The sequence below is a fragment of the Carassius carassius genome, chromosome 31 (assembly GCF_963082965.1).
Source record: "Carassius carassius chromosome 31, fCarCar2.1, whole genome shotgun sequence".
Classification (NCBI taxonomy): domain Eukaryota; kingdom Metazoa; phylum Chordata; class Actinopteri; order Cypriniformes; family Cyprinidae; genus Carassius; species Carassius carassius.
This window is the reverse complement of record NC_081785.1, coordinates 3,182,507-3,197,210: the sequence shown is the minus strand read 5'-3', so window position 1 is coordinate 3,197,210 and position 14,704 is coordinate 3,182,507. Positions and strand designations below refer to the sequence as shown.

The 14,704-nt window shown below is 38.1% G+C and overlaps 1 protein-coding gene and 2 long non-coding RNA genes across 3 annotated transcripts; 2 read left to right on the top strand and 1 right to left on the bottom strand.

The window, feature by feature from the left end:
• Nucleotides 1-355: 355 nt before the first annotated feature.
• Nucleotides 356-4,769, bottom strand: LOC132111341 (signal recognition particle subunit SRP54). The gene is made up of 15 exons (XM_059518555.1): nt 4,623-4,769; nt 4,442-4,533; nt 4,259-4,343; nt 3,956-4,060; nt 3,560-3,626; nt 3,418-3,475; nt 3,160-3,310; nt 2,920-3,068; nt 2,740-2,840; nt 2,056-2,142; nt 1,906-1,979; nt 1,711-1,819; nt 1,406-1,576; nt 1,219-1,314; nt 356-993 (listed from the first exon to the last, which is right to left on the bottom strand). The coding sequence occupies exons 1-15, from the start codon at nt 4,698-4,700 to the stop codon at nt 902-904; spliced, it is 1,515 nt and encodes a 504-aa protein (XP_059374538.1). The 5' UTR covers nt 4,701-4,769; the 3' UTR covers nt 356-901.
• A 2,070-nt stretch (nt 4,770-6,839) lies between these two features.
• LOC132111342 (uncharacterized) lies at nt 6,840-13,016 on the top strand. Its single transcript, XR_009424787.1, has 3 exons — nt 6,840-6,853; nt 6,946-7,067; nt 12,857-13,016. It is a non-coding gene; the product is annotated as an uncharacterized LOC132111342 (long non-coding RNA).
• A 317-nt stretch (nt 13,017-13,333) lies between these two features.
• On the top strand, nt 13,334-14,227 carry LOC132111343 (uncharacterized). The gene is made up of 2 exons (XR_009424788.1): nt 13,334-13,390; nt 13,523-14,227. It is a non-coding gene; the product is annotated as an uncharacterized LOC132111343 (long non-coding RNA).
• Nucleotides 14,228-14,704: the final 477 nt, after the last annotated feature.

Here is a 14,704-nt window from a genome sequence, read left to right as displayed (position 1 = left end):
AGTATAATTTTAGGTGACTTTTATTCTGCTTTATCATGTTATTAAAAACTTAATGCAACAATTATATTTTCACTCATTGGTTTCGAAGCTTAAATGTAATAACTTATGATTTAAAGGAACAGATTGTTTTAAGTATTTACAATTATTTGACCAGGGATACAACAAAAAGATTGCTAACTAGTAATCTCTGTGCAAATTTGTCAAGATGTTGCTTTGTAAAGTCTGGATTACAAATGTACACAATAAACATTACAAGTACTATGGACAGTTTTTGTAAAAAGGAAACAAATTAAATATTTGATTACATTTTCAGTATAATTAAATAATAAAGGATAAAAAGACAATTAAAATGCTGTTAAAATGTTGCCATATAAATTTTATTATATCTGACAAAATATTGTCACATACTCTTTTGCAACTACTGTGTTCATCTCCGATACAAAGCCAAAGCTTTTCTATGGTAAGTCAAGAAATTATATTTAATTATAAAATAAACCATGATTTCTACTTATGAATATCTCATGCTATGAAGATGGTCATAGCAATTACTGTGTAAAATCATACAACCTTTACGCCATTACCCTTAATCCAGTTTAGAGATCATGAAAGTGGTCAGCTATCAATCAGTAAGTCTGACAATATTGTGAAGCATTCAGGTGACTCTGACATCACAAGACACTGTTGGACTTGATCTCAGAAAACAAAATTTCTTCCAACAGCCCCCATTATCAATCCTTTTCCAGAAGCACTGGGCTTTACATGTAAATGAGCCTGTTTATTGTTTTACACCATTTAAAGAATTCAATTATTTGTGGCAAGACAAAACCATCTTCATCCGCCCAAGTTTTGGTTACTAAAACCATCAAACTCTTTTGCATCCACTGTTTGCAGGTTCTGAGGTTCACATGTTGTTAAATCCCATCATGCCTTTCATGTTGCCAGCAGCTCCCTGCTGAAACTGCCTCATCATGGACTGCAGTCCAGCCATGCCACCTTAAAGAAACAAAGATACATTTTTTTAAGTAAGGCTTTTACATCCACCGTCTATATTCACAGATCCTCACATGCATCACAGTGACATTCAGAAATGCAATTGGTCATTTCAAATAGTTTCTTGTATACAATAACTGCCCTTTGTTTAGTGAAGATGAATCAAATATTGCTGCCCATGGTCTAGTAAGAAATTAAAGCATTTTAGGGTGAAAAGGGAGCGTATACCCATGTGGTGAAGCACTCTGGGATCCATCATTTTAGCCATCTGCTGGTTCAGTTTCGCCATCTGTGATGGGTTGACATTCTTGGACATATCCCCTCCTTTAAAACAATGATACCATGAGTCACTGATTTTTAAATGCATCAAGAAACTAACACATTTTGAATGAATCAAGTTTCAAAATCACTCAACCTTTGAATAAGCCTTTAATGCCTCCCATCTTCTTGACCATCTGGGCGAACTTTGTGTACTGTGTGAGTAACTCTTGTACATCCCTGGTAGCCACTCCAGATCCCCGGGCCACTCGCTGGATGCGGTTAGGCTGTTTACTAAAGAGCTTGGCACCGTCTTTGTTGTCAAGTTCTGAGATGAAAAACCTCAATCTATGTTAACTAAATTGTTCAAGTTCAAAGCTATGTCTAAACTTTCCCATTTAGACAAGTCAATGCATTATTCTGTTTGTAACCAGTATTAAAACAATCAAAAATAGAACATACCCTGGTCATTCATACTATCCATTATTGTCATGAGTTTCTTTAGTCTGGCCATAGACTCCTGCTCATTTCCTTTGCTCATGAAATCTGTTCCAAAGCCTGGGATCATGCCCTGAAGACAAAAAAAATAAATAAATAAAGAAAGAAAGAAAAGAACCACTCATAATTAAATATCCTTTCAGTAAAAGTTGTCATTACCATGATCTGACCAAAGGGTCCCATCTTCATGATGTTCTGAAACTGCTCATACATGTCCCTGAGTGTAAATTGACCTAAGAGAGATAAAGAGAGATAAAAACACTGAATACACAAAAATAAAATTTTTTATAAAAATAATGTTCTAGTTACCATGTTTGAGCTTGTCTATTAGCTCCTCGTTGTCATCAAGCTTTAGTTCATTTACTTTATCAATCAGTCCCTCAATATCTCCCATACCTAGAGTAAAAATAAGAATTGCAACATAACTAACACAGTTCCAACATCCAATGAACAATCATGAAGGTGAGTTGAAAATGTGCTCACCTTCAGGCCATCCAAGATGTAGTTTGTTTCTTAATTGGAACAGATTTGGAGAAATTTAGCATTCCATCACTTGCTCACCAATGGATCCTCTGCAGTGAATGGGTGCCGTCAGAATGAGAGTCCAAAAAGCTGATAAAAACATCACAATAATCCACATGACTCCAGTCCATCAGTTGACATCTTGTGAAGCAAAAAGATGCATGCTTGTAAGAAATAAATCCATCAAGGCATTTTAACTTTAAATCACAAGTCATTAACTGATGGACTGGAGTGGTGTGGAATACTTGTGGATTATTGTGATGTTTTTAATAAGCTGTTTGGACTCTAATTCTGACGGCACCCATTCACTGCAGAGGATCCACTGGTGAGCAAGTGATGGAATGCTAAATTTCTCCAAATCTGTTCTGATCAGGAAACCAACTGATCTACATCTTCAATGGCCTGAGGATAAGCACATTTTAAGGAATCTATTCCTTTAAACAGCAGCTCTGCACCATATTCAAACCTTACCAAGCAGTTTGCTAATGAAGGGTTGAGTCTTGAAAGGCTCAAAGTCATCAATGTGCTCGCCTGTGCCAATAAAAATTATGGGACTCTTTGTGGCCGCCACACTGTAAACATAAATTACGTCAACCCCTGCATTTACGTACTGGAGTGCTGAAAGTAAAACACATAAAAACTTGTACTTACGCACTGAGCGCGCCACCACCCTTGGCATGGCCATCCAGTTTGGTGACAATAACAGAAGCCACATCTACCTTGTCTTTGAAGGCCTTAGCCTGAGCCTCACAAGCCTGACCAATGGAGGCGTCCATCACATACACGATGTTGTCAGGTTGCTGTAGGAACAGACGATCAATTATATAATTTGCATTTTACTATATATTAGTGTTTGATGTTTAATCAAAACAGAGGACCTCTTACACTTACCACAGCATTTGACACCTGAAGCATTTCTTCAAAAAGTGAGTCTTCCTGTTTATGTCTACCGCTAGTGTCCACAATGATTATTTCAAAGTTTTCTGTCTTGAATTTTTCCACACCCTCTGAAGCTATGATCACTGGATCCATTTCTGTGTAACTGTTTATACACCAACATGAATTAATGATTAGGTTTGGTAAGCAGATTAAATACAATAGTACCAGTGTGGTATGTGAAAAAAACAACAACAACAAAACTTTTATTACCTCCCATAAAAGGGTATTCTGGCTTTTGTTGCATTTTGCTTGAGTTGGTCAAAGGCACCTTCATAAACAAAACAATTTGACTTTTTTCAGATGTGCATTTAGTATTACTGTGCAAATACATGTAAAGATAGAGTCAGCATACCTGCTCTGAATGTGTCGGCACAAATCAAACATGTCTTCCATCCTTTTCTTTGGTAGTAGTATGCCAACTAACAAAAAGAACAAAGTCAACTTTTTCTAGCCCATCACATGGCAATCAGAAACAACAGCAATATATGTAATAAACAGTCAGAAGAAGTAAAAGACAACAATAAATAGAGACAATAAAGACAATAGTATCACAAGATACACGGCGTAAAAACAGAATTGACAGTAAGTAATAAATACATTATTAACTGAATATAATGTATACAGGATTGCATATAAAAGAGAGATTGCTGATACTTAGTTTTCTTCCTCCAAACGTTCTTGCTTTTATGATTAGCTGTATAAAAACTGGTATATAACCTAAAATCTCAGTGACCCAAGATCTGCTCACCTTAGAACATGTTGTGGTTTTCCCACTGCCCTGCAGACCCACAAACATGATGACATTGTTCTTTCCCTTCGTAGGAGTCCAGGCTTTCACTCCAGGATCCACCAGCTGCAATAAAAACACTCTGTATTTATCTTCTAGAATACATATCTATCATCAGGCAGTCAATTCCATTTAGTTTAATGTAGTTTCTTTATTTTATGATGAAAGCTCATGAGCTACAGGGTGTAAACAGGTACAAGACTCCCCAAGGAACAACGTGAAAAACCAATGTTTATCAGACATAAATAGCAAACCATCATTTACCTTGACAAGTTCCTTGAAAACAGCATGCTGGATCATTCTTCTCTTGTTTAGGCCAGAAGCCATTTCCTCCAGATCAATGGCTGCCCTGAGATTACAGAGCGATTATAGAGCAAAAATACATTTTATAATAGGGAATCTACTATATAAAACAGCCAAAAAAAATAAATATAACTTGTTACTTACTTGACATTTTCTCTAAGCTGCTTTACCAACTTGATATTCACATCAGCCTCTAGTAGGGCAGCACAGACCTCCTTGAGCATAGCATTTAATACCTAAATAAAATTGTTAATAAGTTAACATTTTATGATGGGCCACACTGCTTAACAATCCTGATTTTAAGCTTGCATCACATTCACAATACCTCCTCATTGATGATTGTGGCATTGCTGAGGGACCTCAAAGCTGAGGTTATCTTCCTCCCCAGATCAGCTAAAACCATTTTTGCGGTTTAAGAGCTGTCAACCTGCAACAGGGGGTTATAGTTACATCAGGTAGCCAAGATTTTTAAACCACCCAGCTATCAGTCATTAAAGCACTGAGTAGAACTGAATGAAGACATTGAAAGTGTGATTGATGTAATGTATACTTCCTTACTTGTTAGGTCAAATCTGACTTTCCAATGTGGTGGGGTTTCCCCCCAAAACAATCCACCTGTCACTGCTCGCTCTGAACCTCGAGACTTCAGTGGAACCAGAGCAATTATGTTTTCAACCTTAATAAACAAACACAAATCAAAAACAATGTTATCGCGGATGAGCTGTTCTCTCCATGTCCTGGTTGATTCTGGATCATTTAAGACATGGATCGTTACTATGTCAAAACATAAATGTTGCCACACCCATGAGTAATTTTAACCAGTATAAAATCATAATATAATATATATTTGTATGTTTTCTAAGACTGACTCCGTTATAGTTCTGTGCTGAAATGAGGCCAGACGTCCGTTGTGAACCCCATTAGCATGGTCGATTTAATTAAAGACATGATTAAATCATGTTTAAATCAAAACAATATCAAATTAAGATTTTCGGTATCCAAATGATTAGTATTAAGAGATACGTTTCGATTATATATTACTTGCCTAAACTCGCAGCTGTTGTTTTATCGGCGAGTGGAACAGCGACAAACTACAGACGTCATCTAACTCCCAACATCCCGTGACGTGACTTTACTTCCGCGTAAAATAAGAGTTAGCGTTTTATTATGAAAAAAAATATTTGTAATTTAGATTTTAGTTTTCACTCGTTGTTCATTTAACTTAAGTACAATTCATATCTGTCTGTGTATATAAATTAAAATATACGTTAATACCATCTTTATTTCTTTAAAAAAAATATTCTTTACATTAGAGATGTTGCTCATGGAGCAAAATCTTAAGGGGTCACAGAAGTACATAAAACTGATTTGAACTTAGAACAGAAAGATTGGATTTTTACCTTTAAGAATCATTCAAATCTAAATAATGCGATTAAAACTACAAATATAAATGTTGTTTTTTACCACCCGGAACAATTAATCAGATGACAAAAATGTACCGTTCCACCTTAACTTATATCACACGCTTTCCACTACTGCATACAGCAGACCCATGTGTTGCTCAGTAGAAGTATGCTTGCAACTTTTAGAGTGTGTTTGTCGTAAGATAAGTATCAAGCGCTTGAATCAATGAATTTTAACAATGCTAATAATGAAATTCTGCAGGTGTTGTTCAAGACGGAGAGACAACATCTTCCAAAGCTGTTAGAATGGTTAAAAAACTTCCAGTAAATGCACGGTTGAAATCTTTGGTTATTGTCTTGTCAGCTATAGGTTTGATTGTATGCAAGGTGTAAGCATTTGTTCTGTGTTTTCTCCAGTTTATCTATATCTTATTTTAGACAATATTAAGCACTTGATTATGTACGTAAATCAGTTATTTTTTTAATCTATATTTTCAGATGATCTGGATGAATTCCTGGTGGATAACCAAAGTGTTATTCTTCAAAGTATTGCAGAAGACCTAAGGGTTTGCCTGCCATTGGAGGCTATGGTTCCCTCTGAGTCTACGGCTATTCAGAAGGTCTGTTCATTAGATTTTTAGTATTTTACTTTGGCATTCACAACTACATTGTGATATCCTAAAGCATACTTTAATGTTCAGACTCAACAGAAACCTCATCCCACTGTACATGTGGATGCATTCTTATATGATGAGGAAACAGTGAATTCATTGTGTGAGGAGGGAAAAATGAGTCGCAACTGCCTCGACAGTGGATCGCGCAAAACAGTGACGTGACATTCAGCCAAGTATGGTGACCCATACATAGAATTTGTGCTCTGCATTTAACCCATCCGAAGTGCACACACACAGAGCAGTAAACACACACCCGGAGCAGTGGGCAGCCATTTATGCTGCGGCGCCCGGGGAGCAGTTGGGGGTCCGGTGCCTTGCTCAAGGGCACCTAAGTCATGGTATTGAAGGTGGAGAGAGAACCATACATGCACTCCCCCGACCTACAATTCCTGCCGGCCCGAGACTCGAACTCACAACCTTTCGATTGCCAGTTCGACTCTCTAACCATTAGGCCACGACTTCCCAAACAGCACCACTGGGTGAGTGTTTGCATGGAGACTGGGCTATCCATTACATAAATACATGCAATAATAAAGCCACATCATAATATGCAATTTTTTAAGTTTCACAGAGTTCATCTCACATTCCTTCTCAATCCCGGAGCTCCAGTTCCTATTCCACAATGTTCTTCCAGATCTCACAGGAAAACTGGTGGTGGATGTGGGATCTAGACTTGGAGCTGTGCTATTTGGGGTAAGTTGCTGGTAATGGTTTAACTAAACACAACTAAACTCATTATTGATTGTAAATTACCTGAGATTTACAGGAACAATCCCCCTGGGGCACAAGGGGTTAAAGGAATAGTATAGCGGCAGCCAGTAACCGCTAAGAGGCTGAGTAGAGGGATTAAAGATTGACGCGTTTCCATAGTTGATCCATGTGATTTATTATAACATTGAAAAGAACAGCAACATGATGATGATGACGGTAAAGTAAACAAAAGGAAAAGAAATGAAATAAATCCAAATGAAATGAAAACGCGTCAATCTTTAATCCCTCTACTCAGCCTCTTAGCGGTTACTGGCTGCCGCTATATTTAGTCAACAGAAAGTGAGCGTCCCAGCTACTCACCCCCTTCCTCCATGCCAACCACACACAAACTAACAAGTAATATGCACCTAAAGCAAGTGACGTAACAAACCAAAAAATAAATTTCAAAATAAAAGACGTCAACCCAAACCTGGCACCTACACACCAGCCCCTGATTATTACACCCACAAACTGTAATAATCATAATACAACACAATCATGCAAGTTACACATCGTTGAATATGTACCTACATACATATAAATCGCTAAATTTTATTCCGCAAATAAACAATGTATAGGCTACACATGTATGTGTATGTATGCATGTATATGTAAATGTCCAATTCTTCAATGTGAACAATGTCCATAATCAACTGAAGTAAACATGTCAATTAAAACGTCTTTAGTCAAAGTCTTCAGTAAGTCAGTTGAGAGCTCTCACAAGTCAGTCAGTCAATTAGTCAGTCGGTCGTAGAATAACCTAGTTAAAATCCTCCGTTTCAAGAAGAAGGCAAACTTTGGTAATGGGTCTGGTCAAACAGGAACTCTTGGTCTTGATTCTTACTTGACGTATTAATCCTTTTGTATCCTTTGTGATCTGAATGATCTTGCCCATTATCCATGAACTCCTTGGAGCAGTATCATCCACTACAAGCACAATATCTCCCACTTGAAAATTGCGTTTCTTCACCAGCCACTTCTGGCGTTCTTGTAGTTGAAGTAGGTATTCCCCGGTCCATCTTTTCCAAAATAGATCCACCATGTATTGGACCTGTCGCCAACGTCGTCGTGAATACAGATCGTTCTTGTCAAAGAGTCCAGGTGATAAAGATGGCTGTGTTTTTAAGAGGAGAAGATGGTTTGGAGTAAAGGCTTCCAAATCATTAACATCCAGAGATGCTCTGGATATTGGAAGATTGTTGAGGATTGATTCGATTTCACAAAAAAGTGTGTAAAGACCTTCCTCGTCCAGACTTTGCCCTCTAAGGATAGAATTTAGAATTTTCCTTACTGATCTTATAAGCCGCTCCCAAATTCCTCCAAAGTGCGAGCCAGATGGGGGATTAAAGTTCCACTTAATTCCTTTTTGAAGCAGAAATGAATTGATCTGATTATGATTCCAGTTTTTTATAGCCTCCTGCAGTTCACGTTGGGCACCAACAAAGTTTGTCCCGTTGTCTGAACGGATCTCGACAACTTGTCCTCGACGTGCAATAAATCGTCTTAATGCATGGATGAAAGAATCTGTATTAAGAGAATTCGCTATCTCAAGGTGAACAGCTCTTATAGTTAAACATGTGAATATCACTCCATAACGTTTTACAACGCTCCTTCCCCTTTTTATTTCAAATGGACCAAAGCAGTCCACTCCAACATGCGTGAATGGCGGTTTGTCAGGTGTGACTCGATCTTGTGGCAAATCTGCCATCTGCTGATGACCCGGGATTCCATGAAGACGTTTGCAGACCACACACAAAATTCTTCTAATAGCCGTGCTAGCACCAGGGATCCAATATCTCTGCCGTAAATTAGCCAGCATGTAATTTCGTCCACAATGTCCAATGTCATGATGACTCTGTCGCAGAATCAAATCTGAAATGTGTAAATCCTTGGCCAGTATTACTGGATGCTTAACTCTTTCAGGCATCATAGCCTTGTCCAGTCGCCCACCAACTCTGATGACATCTGATTGAAGCACAGGATTAAGTCTATAGAGTTCACTATTCCGTTTTACCAATCCATCTTTCCGTAGACTAACCAGTTCCTCAGAATATCTCTTCCTTTGGCAAAGACGAATAATCTCCAATTCAGCTCTTTCCAACTCATCTGAAGACAACAATTTTGCAGGCACATTGGATTTAAAGCTTTGTATCTCTTTCTCAACAACAGTCTCTCGTTGCACCTTATCCATATCAGAGTAAGCAGTCATCAACCTTTTCCTTTCCTTGCTGAGATCAACTAGAATGTTCCTGAATCGAAGGATCCAAGCTACGCCTTTTTTCAATCGCATCCATGAAGAGTAATAATGAAAGTATGGCATAAAATCATACTCTTGATGAACTTGCACAGTATTCACCAGAACACTCCTTTTCACTTCTGGGTCACAAGACGACATCACACCTACATCAGTAGGATCTACGGGCCACAACTCTTGTGGTTGAACAAGAAATGGAGGACCAGAAATCCATATCTGGTTCTTTAAAAATGAATCAACCTTTAGACCTCTGGATGCTAGGTCAGCTGGATTGTTGGAAGACTTAACATACCTCCATTGTCTGATTTCAGAAACACTGCGAATTTCAGCAACTCGGTTGGCTACAAAACATTTGAATCGAGAAGTCTCATTTTGGATATACTTGAGGACAGAGGTGCTGTCGGTCCAAAATACCGAATCCTGAAGTTTCATCTTCAGCTCTCTCTTCCACAACTTATCCATGCGACCAGCAAGTGTGGCAGCTGTGAGCTCCAGACGAGGGATAGTGATAGGTCTTAAAGGAGTCACTCTTGCTTTGCTCATTAAAAGACAGGAATGAGCACGTTGTTGATCATTATGAAGTAGTAAATACGACACCATGCCATAACCCTTCTCACTGGCGTCCGAAAAGTGATGCAATTGGGCAGATATAGCTTCTCCAAAGCTTTCCGGCTTTAAACACCTGCGGACCTCGAATTTCTCCAATTCATGAAGTTTCTCTAACCAACTTGTCCATCGCTGAATGTACACTGTTGGAATAGTGCTGTCCCATCCAATTTTTTCTCTACACAGGTCTTGAAGTATCATTTTTGCATGTAGAATCACAGGAGACAGAAAGCCAAGAGGGTCATAGATGGAACTAATAATAGAAAGAATCCCTCTTCGAGTAAGAGGTCTGTCCTTGATGGTCACCTTGAACTTGAAGACATCAGATTCAGCACACCACTGCACACCTAATGCTCTTTCCAAAGGTAGCATGTCATGTTCCAAATCCAGGTTCTTAACTTTCTTGTCTCGGTCTTCCTCAGGGATGGCATTTAACACAGTGCGGCTGTTACTTATCCATTTGGTTAATCGGAATCCACCTTTAGCACACATTTCTGTGAGCTTCTGGTACAGTCGAACAGCTTCTGAGTCAGTAGACACAGACACGAGACAGTCGTCTACATAGAAGTTATTAAAGACAATGTCCACAGTCTTGGCATCATACAGATCCTTATGGTCCTCTGCACACTTTCTCAATGCATAGCTAGAGCAACTTGGAGATGACGTTGCTCCAAATAAATGCACAATCATTCTGTATTCTTCCAGGTTGGCATCAATGTTTCCTCCAGTCCACCAAAGAAACCTCAACAGATCACAATCATAAGGCTTTACCTTAACCTGATGAAACATCGTTTCTATGTCAGCCATCATGGCAACATCCTCCATTCTGAATCGCACAAGAACACTCACCAACGGACTTGTTAAATCTGGACCTTGCAAAAGTTGTTCATTCAATGATGTTCCTTGATATGATGCTCCGCAATCAAACACCACTCTGATCCTTTGCTTTTTAGGGTGATAAACACCATGGTGGGGTATATACCATAAGCGTCCATCCAGTCGTTCCAGTTCAGCTGTGGGAACCTTTTCAGCATGGCCTTTAGCGATGACACTCTCCATAAAGGTAGTATAGTCAGCATGAAAAGAAGTGTTTCTTTGAAGCCTTCTTTTAAGATTCAGAGCACGTTGTTCCACTATTGCTCTATTCCTTGGCATGACTACCTTTTCGTTTTTAAGTGGAAGACCAATGCAGTAATGCCCATTGATCAGTCTTGATGACTGTGAAACAAAATCCATGAATTGATGATCTTCCTTTGACAATCCTTGCTGTTCCTCTTGCACACATTCAGGAAAGTCACCCTTGAACTGTTGCTCCCATAACTCATTCAGTTTCATAACGGTGATCCGATTGACAGTCATGTGAGAACGTTCCTTAACAGCATACTCTTCCTGTCGCTTGATTGGTCCATTAACTGCCCATCCAAACATGGTTTTAATAGCATATGGGCCACTGTCTTGACAGCGGATAATCTGCCATGGCTCCAAAGCTTCTGGCACATTAGCACCAATCAGTAACTCCACACCAGCATCAATGGAAGGCAAACAAAGATGACTTAAATGAGGCCAGCAAGCAAGGTCGTTTTGTGTGGCGATGTTAGTTTTACCCACAGGCATGGTCCTCTGTGTGTATACCTCTGGTAAAGCACAGTAATGCTCTTGATCCAATGCTGACACTTCAAGATCCTTCAAAACGTAACAGCAAACGGATTTGTCCTGACTCATGGTTCTCATTAGAATGTTAACTTTCTTTGCTGAGAGATTGAGCTTGGACATCAAACTCTCTGTGCAGAAAGTTGCAGAACTCCCAGAGTCCAAAAAGGCATAGGTGGTCACAACTTTACTTCCTTTCTTTGATTTCACACATACAGGAACGATAGACAATGCACAATTTTCTTTACCAGCCCCAGTAAGAGCACTGGACTGGAGCGAGACAAAAGCACTTTCCACTGTTGACTTTGACTCATCTTTATACTGCATGCCTTTTCTTTCTGATGGAAAAATATGGAGGAAGGGGGTGAGTAGCTGGGACGCTCACTTTCTGTTGACCGTTTTCATTTCATTTGGATTTATTTCATTTCTTTTCCTTTTGTTTACTTTACCGTCATCATCATCATGTTGTTGTTCTTTTCAATGTTATAATAAATCACATGGATCAACTATGGAAACGCGTCAATCTTTAATCCCTCTACTCAGCCTCTTAGCGGTTACTGGCTGCCGCTATATTTAGTCAACAGAAAGTGAGCGTCCCAGCTACTCACCCCCTTCCTCCATGCCAACCACACACAAACTAACAAGTAAAATGCACCTAAAGCAAGTGACGTAACAAACCAAAAAATAAATTTCAAAATAAAAGACGTCAACCCAAACCTGGCACCTACAAATAGTTCAACCAAAAATGAAAATTTGTTGAAAATGTCTTCACCCTCAGGCCATCCAAGATGTAGATGGTTGATTTTCAGATACAGGAACAAATACAGATGAATTTAGCATCACATCACTTGCTCACCAATGAATCCTCAGCAGTGAATGGGTGCCAACGGGATGAGAGTCCAAACATCTGATAAAAACATCACAATAATCCACAAGTAATCCATATGACTCCAGTCTATCAATTAACATCTTGTGAAGTGAAAAGATACATGTTTATAACAATTTCAAACAATTATAATGCAAGTCTTATAGCCATAATATTGCTTTCTCCAGTGAAAATCATCTTATCTGAATCAGGACAGGAATATAAACAGACCAAGCACCAATTACAAGCGAAGAAAGTCCAAAACTTATAAACTAATATGTTAGTAGATTTTGATCTGATGGGACAACATGGCATGGTCTTTTTCACCAAATTTTTCAACCATTTTTCTCTCCTCAGGGCTACCTGTACAGTGAAGCATCTCAGCTTGTGGGGGTTGAAATAAGCTCAGAGTTGGTCAAGCTTCAAACAATGGCTGTAGAGAAATATGGCTTCAGTGACAGAATTCAGTTAATCAATCAAACCATTTCTTTGTCCTATGATAATTGTTTTGTCTGGATAGTATTTTTTACAAAGATGTTTAATTTGCACTGCATAGGTGATTCATGCAGATATCTGCTCTCAGGCTGCCTTAGTGCAAAATACAGATGTTCTGACCATGAACAACATGTTTGAATACTTCATGGAACCAAGTGATCAAATGCAGTAAGTGCCAAACTGTGACTGCACTCAAGAACACGCAAAGATGAGAAAAAAATGCATACATATCTTTTTTTCTTTATTATAAACAAATCATAAATAGTAACTGTCTTAAATTAGGTTTAAATAAAAATTTTCAATCTTCCTTTTTTTTTTTTTTTTTTTTAGAGCTTGGATATTTTAGTGACTGTGCCCAGCATTCAAGAGGCACTTGCTTTACTTCAGGACGCTGTTGTAAGAAGCTTTTTTCTATCTATGCTATTTCTGAATTTGCTATTTCTATTTTATTGACAGTCCAATTCCACACATCAATACATCAAGAATTCATAAAACAAATCTAATGTTTACAATTTTTATCTTTCCCAGTTCCTAGAGACATTAGCACTCAGCCGATGGATAGAGGAAGTCCCACTTGATTACTCTTTATCTAAAAAATGACACGGATCCTGATTCTCTCAAGCAAATCCATCTTTATAGAGTACTTTAACCCTCAGAAGAGACTCTTATGATACATTAGAACCAATAAATCCAATTAGCCTCGTTGCATTTAACAGGACAAATGATGCAAATAGATTTAATTAAACACAAAGTATCCTCTTTCAATGAACTTTCACTTGTCAGTTTTTAAATCTGAGTTTGATTGTAAACGCATTCATACTTAAAATTGTCAGTTTATGTAACTATACATAATTTTCATATAATCTCTTTGTCATGTTATGTTTGCATTGCTGTATTAAGCAGTCCTTGTTTAGAGATAATACATTTGTTTTCCAGTAAGTGCCCTCTTTCTTGGTTTCATAATTTGTTCAAATGCATTTCTGTCTCAGCTCTCCCTGTTGAAACAGGAAGTAGAGGAAGGATTGCTGCATGTTTTTATTTATTTATTTATTTGTTTATTTTTTTACAGGCAGAGGTAGTGACTGAAGACTATTTACGTAATCCTTGATATTATATTGCTTTGTGTTTTATTGCCAAACTCAGCTAAGTCACCAACTGATGACTTAAGTTGAGAAGTTTAATTTGTTTGTTAACCCATAATAGCTATTAAAATATAAAAATAGTTTATGATAATGTGGCACGACCTTTTGCTAATTGCAATGACTGTCTATAAAAATATCGTACTCCTACAAGAACACTATCATAGATCATATAGCTCAAAACAAACTTTGAAACTTTCAAATTTTGATAATAATGATGAAATTATATTTTAGTTGCATTTTATGATTGTGCGTTCAAGAGAACATTTGGACACACACACTCAAAATGCTTCTAATCATTTGAGAAACTAGGCTTTGTGGTTGGGAAATTTGTCGCGGTGATGGCGCTACAATTATCTACCTTCGTTTGCAAGCACAGAATAGCTGTCATCAAGTATCAACGCCTATTCAAATGTATATTAATATTAACCTAAAATAATGTCATTCAAAATACATGAAGCTTCTATGGAAAAACTAAAACCCCATTTCCAGTTTCGCCTCCCACTATTGGCTACGGAGGCGTGATTGGCGCTCAAACCATCCAATGGAATGGCGCCATTGTCGTGTAACC

Excerpts from the sequence above, each read along its gene's own strand:
- LOC132111341 (XM_059518555.1), bottom strand. The coding sequence starts at position 4,700 with ATGGTTTTAGCTGATCTGGGGAGGAAGATAACCTCAGCTTTGAGGTCC. Across the intron at positions 4,344-4,441 it reads CAGCTTAGAGAAAATGTCAA|GGCAGCCATTGATCTGGAGG; the intron begins GTAAGTAACAAG and ends CTGTAATCTCAG. Across the intron at positions 3,627-3,955 it reads AAACCACAACATGTTCTAAG|TTGGCATACTACTACCAAAG; the intron begins GTGAGCAGATCT and ends TCTTTTTGTTAG.